Source organism: Photinus pyralis, unplaced genomic scaffold (assembly GCF_008802855.1).
Source record: "Photinus pyralis isolate 1611_PpyrPB1 unplaced genomic scaffold, Ppyr1.3 Ppyr1.4_LG7, whole genome shotgun sequence".
Taxonomy (NCBI): domain Eukaryota; kingdom Metazoa; phylum Arthropoda; class Insecta; order Coleoptera; family Lampyridae; genus Photinus; species Photinus pyralis.
This window is the reverse complement of record NW_022170738.1, coordinates 37,057,324-37,078,185: the sequence shown is the minus strand read 5'-3', so window position 1 is coordinate 37,078,185 and position 20,862 is coordinate 37,057,324. Positions and strand designations below refer to the sequence as shown.

Genomic DNA, 20,862 nt, shown 5'->3' with positions numbered 1-20,862 from the left:
TGAACTAGTAGCCCAATCTTGGAACTGTTTGAAATTATGGATTCTACAGGCCACATTCTATAAGAAAATTTTTTTTCCGGGTCGATCTGAGACAATTTTTTTTTCGGGGCTCAAAAAAAGGCAGTGTATAACCTTCCTTTTTTACCAAAAATCGACTACACCAAAATTTCTCGGGAAAACACTTTTTCTTATTAATTTGGGTGCGTAGAATCGAAATCAATTCGTACTTTTTCGATCAGACTTCTCAATCAAAAGTTATAGACTAGAAACTAGTGATTTTAAATTACACGTTTTTTTAAAGTGCGTAATATTACGTGTAAAATTACCAATTGTTTTGGTGTATTAAATAAAATACCCAAGCAGTAGGTATTTCGCCATCACGCGTCGTTTGGAGGAAGAAGTTCCAGATCGCGAATTAGAGGCTGTATCCTTAAACCAAACTAAATTCAACGGTGCAACGTTTACGTTGGTAGTACCGTTGATGGTCTATGGTAGTACCGATCAAAATGTATCAAATAGGTATTACATTTATGTAACTTACAAAAATTACGGTTTTTTAAATTAAAAACGTAAGTTTCATAAAAGACATATTACATAAAAAAGACGGCATCTTGTAAGTTAAGCGTAATATAACCGTTTTTTATGTAACTTACAAATCGTTATTTTACAATCCACATCACTAAGTAGCACTGACACGTGGAGTGTTTCTTGATTCTAGAAAAACTGAGTCATTGAATTTCCAAAAGTTCCGTTATGCGACAAGAAATAAGTTCAGATTGAGTAACAAAAAAGAGCGTTCAACGTTTCGTTCTCCCAATACTGAAAGGTACCTACGCTTGTAATGAGAATAAACTTTTAATTGGGTATTGTTGGTTTAAATAACACGAGCTTCTTTGTGGTGTGCGAGGCATGTGGGACAATATATAGATTACAAGGAGGTCTAAATTGTAAGGGTAAACACAACGACATTATCTCAATCGTTTCACTCAAGTTATTCAATTGTGTGCAATGCAAATACAAAAAGTTTCACGCTATTGTGAACTAAATAATTATAAAGTTGGGGTAATCCCCCTTCCTTGCCGTGGTCGAGATCCGTCCCCGCAAATATCAAGAATTCAATGTTTCTGGCTTTATCCAGAAATGGAAACGACTTACAAAACACGAAAGCACAAAGATTATAAATATAATTGAGTTTTGCTGAATGCCCGACCAATTAACTTATTTCCTAAGTTTACACAACCCAAGATTGTAATTAGGAATTTACTGGCGCGATAGTAATTCGGAAAGTTTTCCAATCTTAATTTCTTTACTATCTACTTGCTGCAGAACTGAACTGATTGCGGATTTAAAAGTGTACACTGTACGTCCGTTCAATTCCTCCCGTTGGCAAATTGTAATCTCGCGAAGGACGCTTTATTGTTGGGGGCGGGGGGCGCAAGGCGACCATTAATAACGTTATTCAGTCAGTTGAACTAGTAGTAGAATTTTTACACGCAAACTACATTAAGCTATAATCTTTGGGGATAGCTTCTTTTTTTATGTAAATCGAATCAGATACATGATAGAGAAACCTTGTCCTCAAAACCCGTAAAGGGAATTAAATAAAACTAGTCTCACCGAATCGATACGTATATCGTAAAAGTAGACGTAAATATATCTTTACAAATTCCCCGTTACATCGTGCTGTTGGAAAAGAAGAAAGTGGAGTTTTTCAACTCGACTTCACAGTTTGATACTCGAGTGTAGTGAGCGCCAGTATGGGAATAGGTGGTAAAACAAATAGGTATGCGTTTGGTCTCATGATGCAATGCAGAATTTAGGGTCCGTGAAGTTGGACTAACGACTTGAAAGGAATTAAGTTCCAAGTAGGTATCCCATAATTGTGTGGTCATTTTGTGCTAATTTAAAATTTTTAGCTCATCAGGTTATTGAGTAATTCAACGTTTTCTGATGACATTCCAACTTCACGCTGGCGCTGGACATCGATATTTTCAAAATTTTCTTTCACTATAATTTTGTGCTAATTTGTGCTGCTAATTTAATTTTTTGCACATCAGGTTAATGAGTAATTCAAATTTTTATGATGACTTCAAGCTGTAGTATTCTGGAAGTTGTTTTATATTATTTTAAATCGTTCTGTTAAAATAGCAATGCGTTTGTTCGGGAAATTTTTCGAATGAAACATATCCCTTTATTTGGTTTTGTCCGTCCGTTTATCCGTCTGTTACCGTCTAACTCGAGAACGAAAAGAAACAGGAAACAGCGTTGTCAAACCTTCGCCAATGTATATGTCTACAAGTTAAATATGAGCCGGATTAAAAATCGTGTTACCGAATGCGAGTTTGTTGTTAAAAATTCACCTAATGAAAATCGTAGGCGATTTTTCGTATTCTCTTAACGTTGAGTTTGAGCAAACGTAACAAAATTACCACGAAATAAGCACACAGTAAGCTCAGGCAAGGTAGAGGTGGGTCGGGGTGAATAGTGGGGTTCTTGTGCACTAGCAAAAATGAAGGAAAGGGAAGGGAAATGTACGTACGTTAAACACTAAAGTCATTTTGGTCTTGCGGCGGTTTTCTTAACTTGCTCGCAATTTATCGTTATTTTGGTAAAGGTTTCCTAACAAACTGAACGTAGGTACGCCATTTTGCCGTGGATGTTTCCCTTTACAAAATAACAGTAATTTTTCAGGTTCGTGTCGGTGTGAAAAATCTTCTTTTTCTCTCTTCAAAGTACTTAGGACTTACCTTCTGTACCTCTTTAACCCGCTAGCTCAGATAATAACATGGGTGCAAATAGGAAGATAATTCGTTCTATTCTAGCTCACGGTATAACATTCATTAATCATAAAAACGTAACCAAAATTTGGAAGAATGTTGTTTTGACGTTACTACTCTCATATGCTTCCGAGATTGGTATGTAAATGCAACAATTTGGGTTTCCTTTATACGCAAACTTCTTGACCTCCTTGAGAAATTACAGAGAATTAACATTAATTATCTTTAATACCTTTATTTGAAAGTCAATGGATTTAAAACATATAAATATCTCCGCCCTTAAAAGAACGGTAAAGCTTAATAATCAAAAATAACGGACATTTCCTTTAACTGGTACCTTAATCAAATTTAACTGTTATACAATCCCCTAAAATACATAAAACCCCAAAAGTCAAATATAAAATTGTTCAGATCGATCAAAAATACGCAAACTTCACGATTTAATCAAGTTTATCAAATATAAAACTGCAAATTCTACCTTAATTCATCTCGGTAATGGCGTTGCTTCTTATCTAATCGCCTTACATCCGCTGGGAACAGGTTGGTGACCTCGCATTCCAGGCGTTCGGTTTTGTCGTTACAGGAACTCAAACTGGTGGTGGTGGACTGCCAAATTTCCCAAATCTAATCTTCTCAAGGTGGAAATACCCAAAAATACTCGCTGGCGGAAAACAATACGCCGGCGGGAAAAACTAACGCTGCATAGGCTCCTCTTCCAGGCTGGGAAACAAACTACGTTGGCACGCAGACCCCAAATTCCACCCTTAGATAACGATGTGGGCGTAAAATATCTCGATAACTTTATTTACGCTATATCAATTTTAAAACGTTCGGCGACGTCACACTACCACTTTTGACTTTTTGTTGCGTATTGAAATCGTAGTACGCTAACTGCGTATACCGCGTACTGCAAATTTCCAGACACTAATCACCACCTTTACTACTCGATGGTTGAACGCCGACTCCCTGCACTTTTTACTCCGCATAAAAATTCCCCTCGCACCGTATAAATCGCATTCATATAAAAATGAAACAAAAGCACTTTAAAAATAGAATCTGTCCTTTGCACTTTATATCTAAGTTACATTGTAATCAAAAAATTCTTTCTAGGACGTAAAGAATGTGTAAATTTGGTTTTAAAAAACTCCAACCCATTACAGTACCCCCTCCTTGTTTTTGATACAACTGGTCTGTTGAATCGAAAACAACATACTAAGAGTTAAAAGCAAAACATTCCTATAAAAAATCAAACTTATTTACAAAATATATATACAGTGAAAATAGAATTTTCAAAATTGATAACAAAGGATCTCAGGTATTAGGTTTGGTTAGGTATGGTATAGGTTGCTACCGGTAAGTTTATGGTACTACTGGGTGGTTCTGATACCCTATACTTCTTTAAATTTACCACATTATGTACTCCTCTGTTTCTTTCTCTTTTTCCAATCTCTTTGGTTTACTCTCATGATGCTCTTCATTGATTCTTTTTCAATTCCTTCTATCTTGAAATTTTTCTCCACTATTTCTTCTTCATTGCTCTCTTCAATTCTTCTGCGACTTGGTACTAACTCTTTTCTTAACTCTGTTCTAATCTTCTCTTTAACTTGTTCCTCTAACTCTTGGTAGTGTTCAATCATACTCTCGAATTCCCCCGTTTTAGGTAAATCGACATCTTGTGGTTTTCTTTCATCTACCTTCTCTTGTCTGTCACCTATTTTTTCTTCTTGCAACTTAGGTTGGTCTTTGTCCTTTTCCACTTCTTGTTCTGAACGATGTTGATTCCTTTCTGCTAATTCAATCTGGAGTTCCAAATTTATCTGTTGTACTTTGAAAAGATCTTCATGTGCTTTAGCCAATTTTTCTTCTAAGTCTTCTACTCTTTTCTGCCAAATTTTGATTTCTTCGGGTCGCTTCTCCACCCCCTCCAACTTTCCTAAGACCATTGGTTTGTATGTACTTTCTTCTTCCGTTCCATCAATAACTTCTTCTATTTCTGAATCGTCATCTTCACTCGTAATTGCTTGATTATTTGGTAAATGATTTTCTTTGGGTGTTGTATTGGCTTTGCATTGGTTATAATATACTTTTATAAAATTAATTAATTGTTGCTGCTCCTGCTGTTGTTGCTGCTGGCCAAGTGGAGCTCCTTGTCCAGTAGCATCTAGTTTCCCTGGTCGTTTCTTCTTGGCTGATTATCTACAGCTCCTTCATGTTGCCTTCGGTCATCATAACTTCTGCTGTATGCTCCATAATTTCCTCGTCCCCTTCCATAATTCACTGGGTTGGCCTCTCTTCTATTGTCTTGTTGATAATTATTTCGGTTTTGGTAATTTCTTTGGTCTTGATCTCTTCTTTCATACTGTTGTCTATTTTCTCTTCTGTCTTGATTTTCTCGGTTTCGGTTTTGATAAGGTCTTTGATCTTGATCTCTTGTTTCTGGCCTGTTTGAATCTCTTCTCCAATCTCTATTAGTTTCTTGAATTTTTTCTAAAATTTCTGTCAAATTCTTGATCGTTTTTGCTTGGGCCGCATATAGTACCATCTGGATGTCTCTTGGGAAATGATCTACTAGTGCTTCTATTAGCTGATCTTCCTTTATTCTTGGTTCCAGGTGTGCAGTTTTCGATACCCAGTACCACACATGGTCCGTGTAACTTCCATTCCTTGCATTATATAGTCTGGGCGTATTTAGTTGATGCCGGATTTTATTTTGCTTCTCCGTTGACCAAAATTGTTCCAAAAATTCTCTCTTGAATTCTTTAAAATTTCTCCATTCGCTTTGATGTAGGTCGGTCCACGCTTTAGCACATCCCTCCAAATAATCTTCCATTATATTCATTTTCTGTTCTTTGAGATGCATATTCATCCAATAATTCTCTAGGGATTTCAAAAAATTAACCGGGTGCACACTTCGGAAGCTTCCATCAAACTTCTTTGGTTTCAATGTTGTTAATCCCTCAGTTTTGTAAATGATCGTACTCGCCTTCTGTGTATTAATCGGTTTCTCTTCTTTTATTTTTTCTTTTATCTCTTCAATTTCTTCTGTGTTTCTTTCCACTTTGTTGTCGAGGTCAGTTATCTTCTGATCAGTTATTTTTTCCTGTTTTGCTATCTGGTGTTCTACTTTCTTGAACTCGTAGTCCACCTGCTGTGTGAAACCAACGTGCTGCTGATGTAAGCCTTCAATTTTCTTTTCATGAATCGTAAATCTTCGTTCGCATTCTTGTTTTTGACCTCTTATTTCGTTTCGTAACTGTTCGATATTCTTTTCTTGAGTTTTGATAATCTGTTCTTGTCCTGCTTCCATTTTGTTTTCTAGATGTGCTTGTCCTGCTTCCATTTTGTTTTCTAGATGTGCTTGTCCTGCTTCCATTTTGTTTTCTAGATGTGCTTGTCCTGCTTTCATTTCTTCTTGTCCTGTTTTCATTTCTTGTTGCATTCCCTGTATTGCTTTCATTAAGATTGACAAATCCATATTTTGTATATGGGCTACTGGAGCTGCTTCTAAAATTTCTTGGCTTTCTTGACTAAAAACGATGTCCTCACTCGCTTGTGTGCCCTCCATTTTGTTTTTCTGTATTGCTCGATCAGCTTTCTTAAACCCGGACCGTAATTCCATAAAATGATTGTAATATTTGATTTTCTTTTTTCTTGTTTCTTAAAAAGTTTCTTCGTTGCTCTGCTGGTATAATTTGCATGAAACTCTTCTTTACAGGCGTTGATGGTTCGAAGCCCACCGATTGGGTGCCATTTGCGGCGGTTTCCTTAACTTGCTCGCAATTTATCGTTATTTTGGTAAAGGTTTCCTAACAAACTGAACGTAGGTACGCCATTTTGCCGTGGATGTTTCCCTTTACAAAATAACAGTAATTTTTCAGGTTCGTGTCGGTGTGAAAAATCTTCTTTTTCTCTCTTCAAAATACTTAGGACTTACCTTCTGTACCTCTTTAACCCGCTAGCTCAGATAATAACATGGGTGCAAATAGGAAGATAATTCGTTCTATTCTAGCTCACGGTATAACATTCATTAATCATAGAAACGTAACCAAAATTTGGAAGAATGTTGTTTTGACGTTACTACTCTCATATGCTTCCGAGATTGGTATGTAAATGCAACAATTTGGGTTTCCTTTATACGCAAGCTTCTTGACCTCCTTGAGAAATTACAGAGAATTAACATTAATTATCTTTAATACCTTTATTTGAAAGTCAATGGATTTAAAACATATAAATATCTCCGCCCTTAAAAGAACGGTAAAGCTTAATAATCAAAAATAACGGACATTTCCTTTAACTGGTACCTTAATCAAATTTAACTGTTATACAATCCCCTAAAATACATAAAGCCCCAAAAGTCAAATATAAAATTGTTCAGATCGATCAAAAATACGCAAACTTCACGATTTAATCAAGTTTATCAAATATAAAACTGCAAATTCTACCTTAATTCATCTCGGTAATGGCGTTGCTTCTTATCTAATCGCCTTACATCCGCTGGGAACAGGTTGGTGACCTCGCATTCCAGGCGTTCGGTTTTGTCGTTACAGGAACTCAAACTGGTGGTGGTGGACTGCCAAATTTCCCAAATCTAATCTTCTCAAGGTGGAAATACCCAAAAATACTCGCTGGCGGAAAACAATATGCCGCATAAGCTCCTCTTCCAGGCTGGGAAACAAACTACGTTGGCACGCAGACTCCAAATTCCACTCAGATAACGATGTGGGCGTAAAATATCTCGATAACTTTATTTACGCTATATCAATTTTAAAACGTTCGGCGACGTCACACTACCACTTTTGACTTTTTGTTGCGTATTGAAATCGTAGTACGCTAACTGCGTATACCGCGTACTGCAAATTTCCAGACACTAATCACCACCTTTACTACTCGATGGTTGAACGCCGACTCTCTGCACTTTTACTCCGCATAAAAATTCCCCTCGCACCGTATAAATCGCATTCATATAAAAATGAAACAAAAGCACTTTAAAAATAGAATCTGTCCTTTGCACTTTATATCTAAGTTACATTGTAATCAAAAAATTCTTTCTAGGACGTAAAGAATGTGTAAATTTGGTTTTAAAAAACTCCAACCCATTACAGTCTGGCTTCAAAAATAAGAGTTACAGCAAATTGAAGGAATCTGCCATTTTTCAGTTTTTCTCTATAGTGAAAAAACAAAAGACGCAGCTTATTTCTGGCAACGGTAATGGAATAACCATGAAAAAAGATGTTATGAGTAAACCGTTTTCGTTTATCTGCGCTAATAAGAAAGTTACCATTTTAATCCCATGGAAATTGGACCACATTGTATATAGATACGTACGTATGCAGCACACAAAAAATTTTATTCTTTAAAAGTTGCTTAAAATGATCTAAAATGTCGATTTGAGAAATTTTGTCCAAAAAACGTCGATGGCAATATCCACCTAGCTCAAGCGAGTCATGCGAAAAATTTGAATTGCCCATTGACGGGATGAACACGGGATGATTTTAAATTAGTAGGACAAATTAGCACAAAATGTGAATAAAACAAAATGTTAAAATATCAATGTTGACACTACAATGAGAAGCTGGAGGCACATCCCAAAAAATTTGAAATATCGATACCGTGATTCGCACAACATTTTAAATTATCAGAACAAATTAGCACAAAATGAGGCCAAATTAGTGCAATAAACAATTTTGAAATTACCATTGCTAATACTACAGCGTGAAAAAGTTGAATTTCTCATTAACCTGATGAGCACAAAATTTTAAATTAGCACAAAATTATGAGATACTTGGAACTTAATTCCTTTCAAGTCAACACTCCAACTTCACGGACCCCAGAAATTAATGCCTTAAAACTATTGATAGGACTATGCTTTCGATATTGCGCAAAAATACCCATTTTGTAGGACATTTTTACCCTCCTCCACTTAAGCACAACTCCGCCAAGGAAGGGAAAGGGGGGCTAGGTAGGTCATTCACATTGGACAACAAATGAAGTTATAATAATAAAACCTTTTGTAGATTTTAAATTCGATTTGCATTTTAATCCTTCTGGCCCAATCTATTCATAAGCTAGAAATAAATGGAAGAGGTCAAGGAGAAGCGCAAAGAGCCACAAATCAAGATATTAGAAATGACAGAAGAAAATTAATGAATTGAACTAACAGAAACAGTTGAAAATGAAAATTGAGAAATGAAGAGAAATCGACCATTGGCTTAGGAATCAAAGTCGCCAAAAATGAGTCATTTTAATTGAAGAAGGCAAATTCACTAAAAGAAAGTTTGTTAATGAAAAAACCAAAATTACATCCATTCAATCAACCCATTAGGCCCCACCTACCTCAACTAAAACCAAGTGCAAAGTTCTTGACAGAACAGTTTCCTAGCTCACGCGATTTTTTTAAACTTTTGTGTGTTTACTACTATTTATTACTAATAATTGCTTTATTGTCTAAAATCAAGCAACGTTGCTCCCCTCGAAAATTCCGCTCGTTGTCATTTGTTTTATTTACACATAATACCTACATATTAAGTATATAAATGTACAGAGGGTAGTTCAAATTCGTGGCTCACCATGGGAATCTCCACAACGGTGGGAGATACAGCGTAGGTTAAATGTGGGCAACGTTGCCACTTTTTGTGACTAAAAAACGCTTTTAAAAATCTTTGAAAATAATCACCGAAAAACTGATAATGTGAAATTTAGTTTTCATTTTTCCTATAGCTTAAGCGCTTTGGAATGAACGGTTCCCGTTAACACCTTCTATGGGTATTTCTTTATTAGAATTTCCATAGCACTAAATTGGGATCCATCTTGTGAGCTCAAAATGGGATTTCAAACTTCTTCCAAATTTGATAAATATACCTTCCCCATGAAATTTATTGTTGTAGAAAATAGTAAATGCTACTAGTTTCGCCAATAAGGCATCTTCAGGCGTTAATTATACTAAAATTACAAAACTTAATGACTAGTGAGGGTTTCCATAGCACGTTAGATGTAGAAGGTACAGGTTACTACTTTGTTATTTCCTATGGACGCCATATTGAATTTTTACGGATTATAGAGAGGACACAAAAAGAAAAAATAATGACATTGTTTAACACATTTTATGAGGTATTGGTTTTTTCAGGCGAAAAGTTTCCTATTGTCATATATTGCGTTTTGGTTATTGGTGAACAGGGCACAAAATTTAGTAAGTACCTAGTGTAAATTGTATTATAATCCTATTATAACAATTTGGTAGAGAATCAATTGTCCCGTATTTCTTATGGTGACTATTAATCTGGGAGATTAAATTCTAAACAGTGCCTCCCGACACCAACCAGAAAGCAATAGGAAAAACAAATAGAGGCAACTTTGTCCCAATTTAACCTACACTGTATCTCTCACCGTTACGGAGATCACCACGAATTTGAACCACCAGGTACAAATTTGTTCTTAAAATTATTTCGATTAATTTTACTTAACTCTAATTTTTTATCAGTCTCTCTCTCCTCTCTCCTCTCTCTCTCTCTTATTTATTCCTAGATTTTTTTATAATAATGAGAACATAAAAACTATCCTTACATTTCACTTTTAGAAACGTCTGTTTAAAATTAATAACTACAGGCCCATTCACACGGATAATTTGACTGAATGAAATTAACGAAATTTCCATGAAAATTACTTAGAAAAAATTATATCTTTGTTCTTAAGGAAATACATGTATACAAATACGGATTCTTCCAATATCAAATCTACACAAGTTGACTTCCTTTAATAATACGTAAAATTGCAATTAACAAATTACATCAATAATGGTCTTCTCTCATAATATACATTATTAAACAAATCCAACCAAATACAATTCAATATTTCAATGCGAATTTGAAAATTGAGCAGTTCCTTTTTTAAAAAATGTGTCCTGCAGTTGATGCTTCCCGACAGATCGGTTTCTTCTGCACAATGGATACAACTTAAATTACTTTGGATTGACTGGAATGTGGATGTGATTTTTTAACCTTGGATGTCTTAGAATTACTCCCAAAATGTGGAATTTTTCGAGATAATGGCCCGTATGAATAAAAATAAGCAAATGCTTATACTTGCAAAATTCAAAGTAAATACTCGTAACTGCCCCTTCATGCTGGTCTGTTTAGCAGCACTGCACTGCGTCCTGTCCTGCTGCTCAGCAGCGCTGCTAAGTCGCCCAGTGTGAAGGAGCACTTACGAGTATTTACTTTGAATTTTGCAAGTATAAGCATTTGCTTACTTTTATTCATACGGGCCAATGACTCGATGGGGGTCTTCCGTAGCCAGAAAAAGATTGTCACTTTTTGCATCTGGTTATTCACGCTAATTATGATGTTGATGATAATTCAACTAAAAATCGTTAATTTAATTACTTAATGCTAAAAATGTTCAAAACGGTACCATACGAATGTAATTCGGGTTGAATTTTAGTTCAATTTTAAAGAACCAAATATATTGTCACCCAAAAAAATAATTTAACATTACAAGGGAGATTTAAGTTGTTTTTTGTTGTAGAAATAGGACCTTTATTAACATTATAATTAACGATTCTTTTGGGATGAACGCGTACAAATTTTCTTGAGGGATGAATGATTAGGTTTAGTATCACAATTCAACAGTGTATGCCGAGTGAAATCGAGTACATGTATTCTCAAGGAACGAATTATTTTGGGGTTGTCGATAAAGTGATGTAAATTGAAGGGCACATCGCGTGTGTTCGCCCTATAAATATAGGTCTACTTCGAAAGTGAAGCTAGTGTTGGAGAACCGCAATTGTCACTAAACCAATAATTGAATTTGCTTTGTTTCTCCATGTTAGGTTTCTAAAACCGCCTCTGTTCAATAACCATCACGAGCGAGCATTTATCCCTGTAAAAATAAATAAACTCATTGGAATCGAGCGGTTTTCCTCTGCATTATCTAATATAAATACAAAAGAACGGAGATGTGGCGGATTATGGGAGTTACAAAGAGTTCTGCATATTAAACCGAAAGAAGCTTATATACAGCGGAGTTGTGACAATAATTCCGGGTATTTTGCACATTTTGCAAGAATTTCTGCAAGTATTAAGCGCGTATTGTTGAAGTTTGTTGAAGTTCTATGTTTAATACGAAATGGTGGGAATAAGCACTTATGAAGATTAAGTAATCTTGCAGACGGGGGCCCGCGGCCACAGCACAGCTGAGACAGGTACTTCTGCGAGCGTTAATTGTCTTCAACCGCTAATCTAGCATCTGCCATGTGCTAAGCCTCTAGAGAAAACTAAGTAGTTAGGTAGTGCAAGTTCATAGTAGGCAAGGTGTCGGCTTTGCTATACTACATCTAATAAGGGGAACGCATACACGCACAAAAATGACAATTTCGGATACACTGGGGGTGAATTTCTCCACAAGTGTTGATGAACGTGTACAATTAAATTTCGGGACGCTATTTCTCCATTTTATAAAATTAAACAAGGAAAATAGAGGGGAACGAATTAGGTACCCTTTTTATCTGCTCCCGGTAATGAAAATACAAATATCTCCGTCAATGAAGTCTTCCCAATAACAGAAAACAAACAAAAAGTAAGTTCCTGATTAAACAATAAGCTTGACTCAAGATCCAACTTTTATTATCCCCGTTCATTTCTTCTCGGCTTTTATTTGCCCGTACCTTAATCTAGAAACCCGAAAGTAACCGGGACTGACACGCAACAGAGAAACGAACTTACCTACAACCAAAAAAAATTCCCCGTTCCGCCAAAATGCTTTACCGATACCTACCTCTGATCACGCTCGTTTCGCCGACCCATACGTAACTGATTAAGGGCAAAATCCTAAAATAGGGCACGTAATCCTATTAGCGTTAGGTCGACTTCATTAGTTTAGCCACCCACTAAATAATTTACGCACTTTGTTACATCACCTGCTCGACCGTGGTCAAAGCTTTCGGCAGAAGCTGTCTAAACTTGCGGTGTCTAGACGAGCTTAAAAGCTTATGAACTCGCTTATTGGAGATGCGCTCAAAGCTACATAAATCGTCTTATGTGGAATGAATATAGATCAAAAGACATTAGCAACCCACGCATATGGGTTCACAATAATATATTCCGCTCCACTGCACCCCCGGATTATGGAGTTTCACAATTTTAGAAAAAAAAAAAAAATAAACGGGCGACGACTTCGATAAACCGAACTACCCTTATCTACAGCAACCAGTTGCACACCCGCTCGTATTTTCTAACGTAATCTGCATTTTTTTCTATTCCCTCCTCGCGGCAACTATTTAAGGGATTAATTTCGGCGTAAGGTTTTAACGTAATAGAAATGGGATAATATGTGATTTAATCAGCGGCTGTTGCTCTCTAATCGTCGAAGTTCTAAGGTATTGGATAGTGCAGATGAGAGATATCCCCCAGACTGCCGACGTTTGTCATTGTCAAACCGATGAGTACCGTCATCAGTAATGCCGAATAAAAAAAGATTAAAATGGGCTTTTGGGAAATTAGATTTTTCATTTGCAATTCAGATACATTTATTGATAATATCTAACGCATTTTTCCACAATACAATAAGAATAAATCCCAAAAAATATCCCTACTATTCTTTCTCATTAATGAAAGCCTACAAAATTGCACCTGCGTGAAATTAGCCCCCCAACTTCTAAATACCGAACCGTCATGTACTTCCTTCGTTTGCACATTGATTGCACATTTAGGCACACTTCGATTTTTCGTTTGGAAATTTCTCTAAAAAAATATTGAAAAAACAAATTTGGGGGGCCAACTTCAAGATTTGTTTTTCAATATCTTTTTTTAGGGAAATGTGCACAAATACACTAAGCAACATTATAGGTATAGGTACACAAAATCGGACAAAGCAAGGTAAGTCATAAGAAAACAATGCCTGCAAAGTACTACAGCTTGAATGATACGTTGCGTAAGGTACCTATGTAAGCTAATTACCCTTTCATTCCAGAAAATACGGTTGCATGTTTCAACTGCTAGTTTCATTTCTAATAAACCAATTACCAGAAAAAGGCATTTTATGATAGGTGACCATTAACGAGACGAAACGTAAGTATATAGCTTACTAAACGAAAGGAATAAATTTTCCTGTTTCGGAATCACGCGATATGAATGTGAGCAATCTATTTAAGCATAGATAGTGTTCAACTTTTTATTTGAACACGCTACATGTGACAGTCCAAATTAAAAAGTTTGTCTATTGCATAACAGATTATCTTCATGTAATGTAGCCACTTTTGGCCTCAATAGTTAATAGACTATTCACATGACACTAGTTCTTAGTGTTCTCAGTGTTTCAGATCGGGTTGAAGTGCATTCATTATAACTTTGATATGTGCCGATATGTTTACAGATTTACGTGTCGTTTAGAAACTTTGTTTCGGGCCCATTTAAAAGTTATTTAAAAAAAACTGCGAAAACGAATAGATATCAACTTAATTATTAACAGAGATAGCGAAAATTTTAATGAAATGTATTATTGAAGTCTAGGACAAACTCCAAAATGATGCCAAATTTAAATACAAGATGGTTAACTTACTGACTTATGAGTACCAACTTTATTTTGTAATACGAGTGCCATATTGGATTTTGTATAGATAAAGAGATCTTTTATTAGGTTTCCAATATTAGTTTACCTACCATTGAAGAAAGAATACCAGCAAAATTGATTATTTTGACATTTTATCTAGTAGGCTTAGTTAATGTATTAATTAAATATCACGGGTAATCTATTTTTTAACAAACTAAAAGTTCAATATTGTGTCAATTATGGTCGTTTGCACCGACAAATTTAAGCATAGCTTAGCTTAAGCGTAGCTTAAAATCCATGGCAACCATTGTCTCAATAATCGTTACCATGGATTTTAAGCTACGCTTAAGCTAAGTTCCGCTTAAATTTGTCGGTGCAAACCTCGGTGCAAACGGCCATTAATGAATTAACTTTTATCATTGAAAATGATTTTAAAAAACGCGAAAACGAATAGATATCTACTTAATTATAACAGAGATAAAGAATGCATGGATAGCGAAATATATGAATTTTTATATTAATTGGCACAATATTGAATTTTTAGGTGTAAAAAATCATTTCCTTTTTAAATCCCGATTACTTCCGAACATATGTCAGAAAACACGAAATTTGCCGATTATTTTATTTTATTTTTTATATTGCCTTTATTTTTCAGTGGACGGGGTTTCAACCAAGGCTACTCTACCAACCCAACCCACTATACATTTACAAATATCCATGCCCGAACCCGGATTCGAACCAGAGACCCTTAGCACCACAGTTCAGCTTTAACTGAACTGCGCCACACGGGCCGGCAATTTGTTTTATTTTTTTAAATATTTATTATTTTTTAAAATTTTAGAAAATGAATTAACGTTAGCCCATTTTCGAAAATGACATTTTTAGTGTTTTTTACGAGAATTTCGCTATTTGTGAAGCTACAAGAAACTATAAATGGGAAAATTAATCAGCATAAAATTCTGCATAGCTTTCTTTGTCCATTAAAGCGACTTTATATCTCTTTTGCAATTTTTGATTTACGAGATCCCCATAGTGAAAATGAAAAAAACTCACCCTGTATAGGATTTGTCTGTGTAGTTTTAAATAGGGCGTATAGAAAGCGTATCACCCAAGATTTTGGTCCAGCACTTTAGAAAATTACGAGAGGGAGAAAAGCTTGTACTGGACCAATATGGCAATATGGCCATCTTACTAGCGAAAAGGCAAGGCACAAATTCTTCATCTAAGTAACTGGTTATGCTGTTTTCTATTTTACGGTCTAATTTCTTTTTTCGTTGTCAGCCAAATCGCGTAAGGTTTGTGGTATACATGTGGAAAAAATTCTAGAAAAGGAATTATTCATATATCAGACACAAATCAAATGGCTCATTCACATTCATTACATCATAATTGAATCCAGAGGCACAGAGGCGATTGAATAATGAATAGGGAAAGAATTCTAGTTTAAGTAGCGTTTGTAAATTAGTTTTTTGATTTTTGGATAAATACATGGGTAGATATCTCATAAAAATGTTTTTTTTGGTTAATTTAATTGGTCTCTTCGTTATTGTCGTGTCAATTTAAAAGATTCAATGCGAAATTTAAAAAAATGGAAAACGCGGTTTGGAATAAGTCATAGAGGTTGTAGGAACCAAAACCACCATGTTGTTGTCACAGAGTGAGTCACCCAGAAGTGCCCTCCCATCCCTACCCTTAAATTTCAAATGACACCACCCCCTTTGTCATCCCATACGAATATTTGCAATGAAACTTTTAAAATTGACACACTGTAAGTTAGTGCTAAAGAGCATACAAACAAGATATACCTACATACTGCACGAAGTATCAGACCCTTTTGTTAGAGATGGAAGGTTCAGTTGTAGCACTACAATTATAAAGTGGCAATTTTTGAGATTTTAAAGGTTAGAGCTAGCAGTTGAGATAGTACATATCATAGAAAGTGTATGTGATATCAAAATTAGAGGGTTGAATTTTCGAGTAATTTACATTTGGTGGAATTGCAAAAGTTCGGAGGTCTAGTAGGCCAATAGGACAATAATCCAAATCGGATTTAAATCCTACAAACGGTTTTATGGTTTTAATGGTTTCAGTGACCCAATACTACCCTATCCCCTCCCTCTCCCTCGGCGGAGTAATGCTAAAGTGGTGGGGGGTCAAATGCATCTACAAAAAGGGTATTTTTGTGAAAGACTTACAATATCAAAAATATAGTCCCATTAAAAGTTTTAAGGCATTAAATTCTGCAGTGAATGAGATCAGATGCATATTTTTTCCACCACCCGTTCCCATACTCATCAGTGTTCATCGAAGTTGAACAAATTTTACATATTTATGAAACATTTTCGTTTTAATTTTCTTTTTGGCCGTACCATCTAAAAACCCATGTGTCAATACAGTGGTCTATACAAAAGGTTCTATAAGATCAAAAGTGTTTTTTTGGACCACTTGTTTCAGTAAACATTTGACCAAGTCACATTATTGTGTATGTTATTTAACTAAAATAAAGTAAAAGAGCGGCAAGTGTAGTGTGTGATGGTTACCTCGAAGACCTGTCCACCAAGAGCATCAAATCTGCTAAGCGCCTCCGCCGAAGCAAAAACCGCACTAGTTCTTAGGTCTACTTTACCAATTAATAGTGATGACTGTAACGCCATATTGGAATATGGCATATGGCGCTGCGGGAGGTCCCACATACTTAAATGTTAACTGTACCATAGAAATAGGCCGTCCGAGTTTATTTTTCTATTAACTTTCTGTTAACGAGGTACAGTGACATTTATTTACTTAGGATTAAAGTTTGAACGTCTTTAGGAAAAATGTTCCTAATTCGTAGTTGATTGAAGTTTTAACAAAATGGGGTCATCCCGCCTTCATTTTTTATTTCTGATCCACATAGTACATTAAAAATAAAAAGACCCGTGTGTCCTCAATTTTTATTTGCGAGTAAAATAAACCCAAAATAAATTATTGAAAAGCTGTGTTTTTAGTCCGAATTTGAAACGCTTCAGACTAAATACGTCACAAACCTACAACCAATCATGTAGAAGTGAGCTGGCAACCTTACGCGAGGGTCTGACGTTTGTCACACTTGACGTTTTGAGAGGGATGTTTAACTGCATCCAGCACGAAAGTGACAAGTGCCTGTGACAGATGACACAAGTTATAAATGCCATTCTCCTGTAATATTGCCAAGTCGTTATGTCATCTGAATGGTTCTAGGAGCTGATTGGTCGGGCTTATTACGTCACAGAGCCCGCCACAATCATATCGTTTTGAATAAACCTTTAAAACCGCACATGTTCATTATTTTTTGCGCGATCGGTCATTTCTGACTATTTACCATGGGTGTTTCCATGACAGTAGGTAGAATTTACCAGTTGCTATGATTACGACGACGTCAAAATTACTTACCGATCTAAAAACAGAACAGCAAAAATACTTACAGACGCCTTTTTAAAAATCAACAGTCTTACATTACATTTAATCTTTAAATATTGTTAGGTACATTAAACGTACAATTTGTGCTGTTGTTTCCTATAGCAAGACGCTCATAAAGTCATAAAGGAAGTACAAAGCTATAAACTACATCAGACACATGCACATTTTTATGAAATTATTAATTTCAATTTTGACAAATAAACTGGTTACCTAGTGATGTACACCATACCACTTCGATCATTTCGGTTTATTCTGTTCGTTAATTTCTTAGTGCATATTTATATTGGTTGCATAATTTTTATTTCGATCGCACAAAAAATGTTATAAGCACGTCGAACGTTAAGGGTTACCGTTCTCAGACAATAATTGGAGTCGTCGCTTCGCTCCTCCTCCAAACAATTGTCTTCGAACGGTAAAAATCCCTTACCGTTCTCCATACTTAATATACTATTTTTGCTAATCAGCCTCTATTTTTAGATAAACTTTTACTGTCCAAAAAAATGTTTTATGGTTTCAGATACACGCTTATTAAATTAGAACTGCGGAATTCAACTATACTGTAAACCCCCATTATTAAGAAAAATCAGAATCTGCGGTTTCTTAAAGAGATCAACCTCTGCGCAAATTTGAAGCCGTTCTGTATTGTATGTATTTTCACACTGACGAACCCATTATAATTGGAATTGATAGAATAAATCAATTTTTGATTAAAAGTTGGTTTGTCCGGGGACTTTTGGGTAGCCATGCGTTGAAAGACGGTGGTAGAAGCATAGAACACCGCAAAAAGAAAGCTTAGAAGAAGTCACACGTGTAGGAAATGAACCATGGAGAAGATGAGATGGAATTGGGCCTGGAAAAATCGTCGTTTGAAGAATGATAAACCTGATGGTTGAATGAAAGAGGCTAAAAACGGGATAGAGTGATTGTTTCATGAAGGATTGGGATTAAATCGCGTAAGGAATAGAATTTAATTGTATGGTCACTAAAAATAATAAAAAAATAGAGGTATTCTATATTAGGACGTGTTATTAATTAAGTCGAAATGCCGTTAATCTTGGGAAATATTGTGGTAGGGAGGTAAAGTGGTACGTATTTAGTTAATGTAAATTGGGAGAAAAGCATGTAAACAATAGTTACGTGGTATTTGTAGTTTAGATTAGCGGGGGAGTGATTTTGACTGGCATGTGCTTCTATTGTGTGGACGCGAACCGTATACAAAACGTGCAGTCTGGAAGTTGGTCAAAGACTCGATCGGTAGATTGTTATTTTAATTAGAGGCTATTTTATGGAGACGTATAAATAATTGAAGCCATCTGAATTAAGAATGAAGGTACAACAACGTATGGAAGGGTCGTGAGATTATGATTAATTAACACGGGGCATTTTATGGTTGCGTGTGTAAGCGATGAAAGGGAATCCTTTCGAGTCGGGAGGTCGGATTTCGTATACGTAGTGAAAGCTATTGTTTAGTAATAAGTTTTAGATAGTATATAATAAATTTTTAATGTCACGACTTGAGGGGGTGAAAGCAATGCCGGATGGTTTCGCACAGACCGCGTGCTCTAGGGACATATCAGGGTGTCCTAACCAAAGATTTACTCAAGGCGGAAAGATTTATAATGCGGCACATGAGCCGATTTAATTAAACAGTGACGGCTCCATTACGAAGGATTGTGATCAGGCACCTAGCGGGCTGTTTCAAGATGTTGGGGGTGTGCGCCACTGATTTAATAAAGCTGATAAATGAGTCGCGTTAGTCACACGCTATAGGACTGTCTTGGCGCTGAGGGACGCAAAAACCTTTCTCTTTTGCTGACGTGAAAGGGCCGGAAAAGCAATTTCTTACAAGAGGCGAAATCAAGCGGTGTCATTTTAAAAAATACAGAAGGGCGCACCGCGTTTTATATAAAAAAGTTAAAAAGCATCCGTGACGCGCGGGACACTGAAAATCATTTCGCGGTTGGTCGCTCTCCGCGACGACGCTTCCAGAGAAAACGAATATGGCTCACCTTGTTGACGGTTCGCTTCCATCTCCCACGCTGACGCCAGAACTGCAACAAAACACACAATGAGAACAATGTCGGCTAATTGCAGACTAATCGGCAGCTCATTACGCGTCCCGGATATGAAGCAGAAGTCATCAAGCCCGTATTGGCAGTTTTCCTGGCATGAGACCAATTGTCTATAGCGCAGGTAAGCTGCACGTATTGAACGAAATATTTTAATTAGAGGAAGAAACGTTCGTATTGCATCGATTTTTTCCCGAGCATCTCAATTTGATCGTGATAGTAGAGTGGAAAATCCAATTAACCTTAAGACTGGAGGTGGTAACAGGAACACCGTCGGTTCTACATTCGAACCAACAGCCATCAGGAATTGCTCGCAGTAGGGGTAATCCTCTTCCCACATGCTTTTTAAGGACAAAACAGAAACGGTGCACGACAAATTTTACGAAAAGAAAAACCACGAAACGAAAAGTCCACGACACTAAAATTTTGACATTAGAAACATGACATTATTACTGTTCCTTGATTTACAGTTTTGAGATTACTATACCTTAATCATTCGCGTAAGTAGGTGAATGTGATACATGGTATTCACAAAGGGCGCTTCCAAGTGTGTTGTATGAACACTAATTTTAAGTGTGCCTTCTGTAATTCGCACAACAAATTAATTTTTTGCACTCCAATGCATGAACGTGTTTAGTCTTCTATTTCAAAGTGTCATATACAATTTAAATTCATACATTATGGCTATTGCTATTGCACTATATCTTACAGTTCATTATCCAAAACCCAAGAAGTCCAAGATTAAGATCCATAATGTATCTTTCTAATAAAGTAGTAATAATAATTCATTTGTTTCATTTACATAGAATACTAGTTCCTGTGGTTGCTATGCAATCTAATGCTTTGCTTTGATTGAGCTCTAATAAATACACATGTGAACTTAGGTAATTGAATATATTAATAAAAACAAAGGCGATAAATTTCAATTTTTTCTTTACACTTTCCTCGATGTAAAATATTGGTTTGGTTCATAGAAAAAAATACAAAAAATGCAATGGCTATATCGTGATCACGCGTTCATTCTAAATTTAATTCTT

At 35.9% G+C, this 20,862-nt stretch overlaps 2 protein-coding genes across 2 annotated transcripts in view; both read right to left on the bottom strand.

Moving 5' to 3' along the window:
* Positions 1–20,266, bottom strand: part of LOC116175899 (CUGBP Elav-like family member 2) — a 174,968-nt gene extending 154,702 nt beyond the window's left edge. The window contains exons 1-2 of the mRNA XM_031494260.1: positions 20,068–20,266; positions 19,766–19,807 (exon numbers count right to left, since the gene is read on the bottom strand). Coding sequence (XP_031350120.1) covers positions 19,766–19,807; positions 20,068–20,165 — 140 coding nt within the window. The 5' untranslated portion in view covers positions 20,166–20,266. The remainder of the gene's footprint in view (positions 1–19,765; positions 19,808–20,067) is intronic.
* LOC116175898 lies at positions 4,914–6,790 on the bottom strand. The gene is made up of 2 exons (XM_031494259.1): positions 6,165–6,790; positions 4,914–6,098 (listed from the first exon to the last, which is right to left on the bottom strand). Exons 1-2 carry the CDS (start codon positions 6,394–6,396, stop codon positions 4,939–4,941), a joined length of 1,392 nt encoding a protein of 463 aa, XP_031350119.1. The 5' UTR covers positions 6,397–6,790; the 3' UTR covers positions 4,914–4,938.
* Positions 20,267–20,862: the final 596 nt, after the last annotated feature.

What these genes read in the sequence shown, in the direction of transcription:
- LOC116175898 (XM_031494259.1), bottom strand. Translation starts at nt 6,396, where the DNA reads ATGGAATTACGGTCCGGGTTTAAGAAAGCTGATCGAGCAATACAGAAA. An exon ending in AATGAAAGCAGGACAAGCAC is followed by an intron (nt 6,099 to 6,164) that starts ATCTAGAAAACA and finishes CAGGACAAGCAC; the next exon opens with ATCTAGAAAACAAAATGGAA.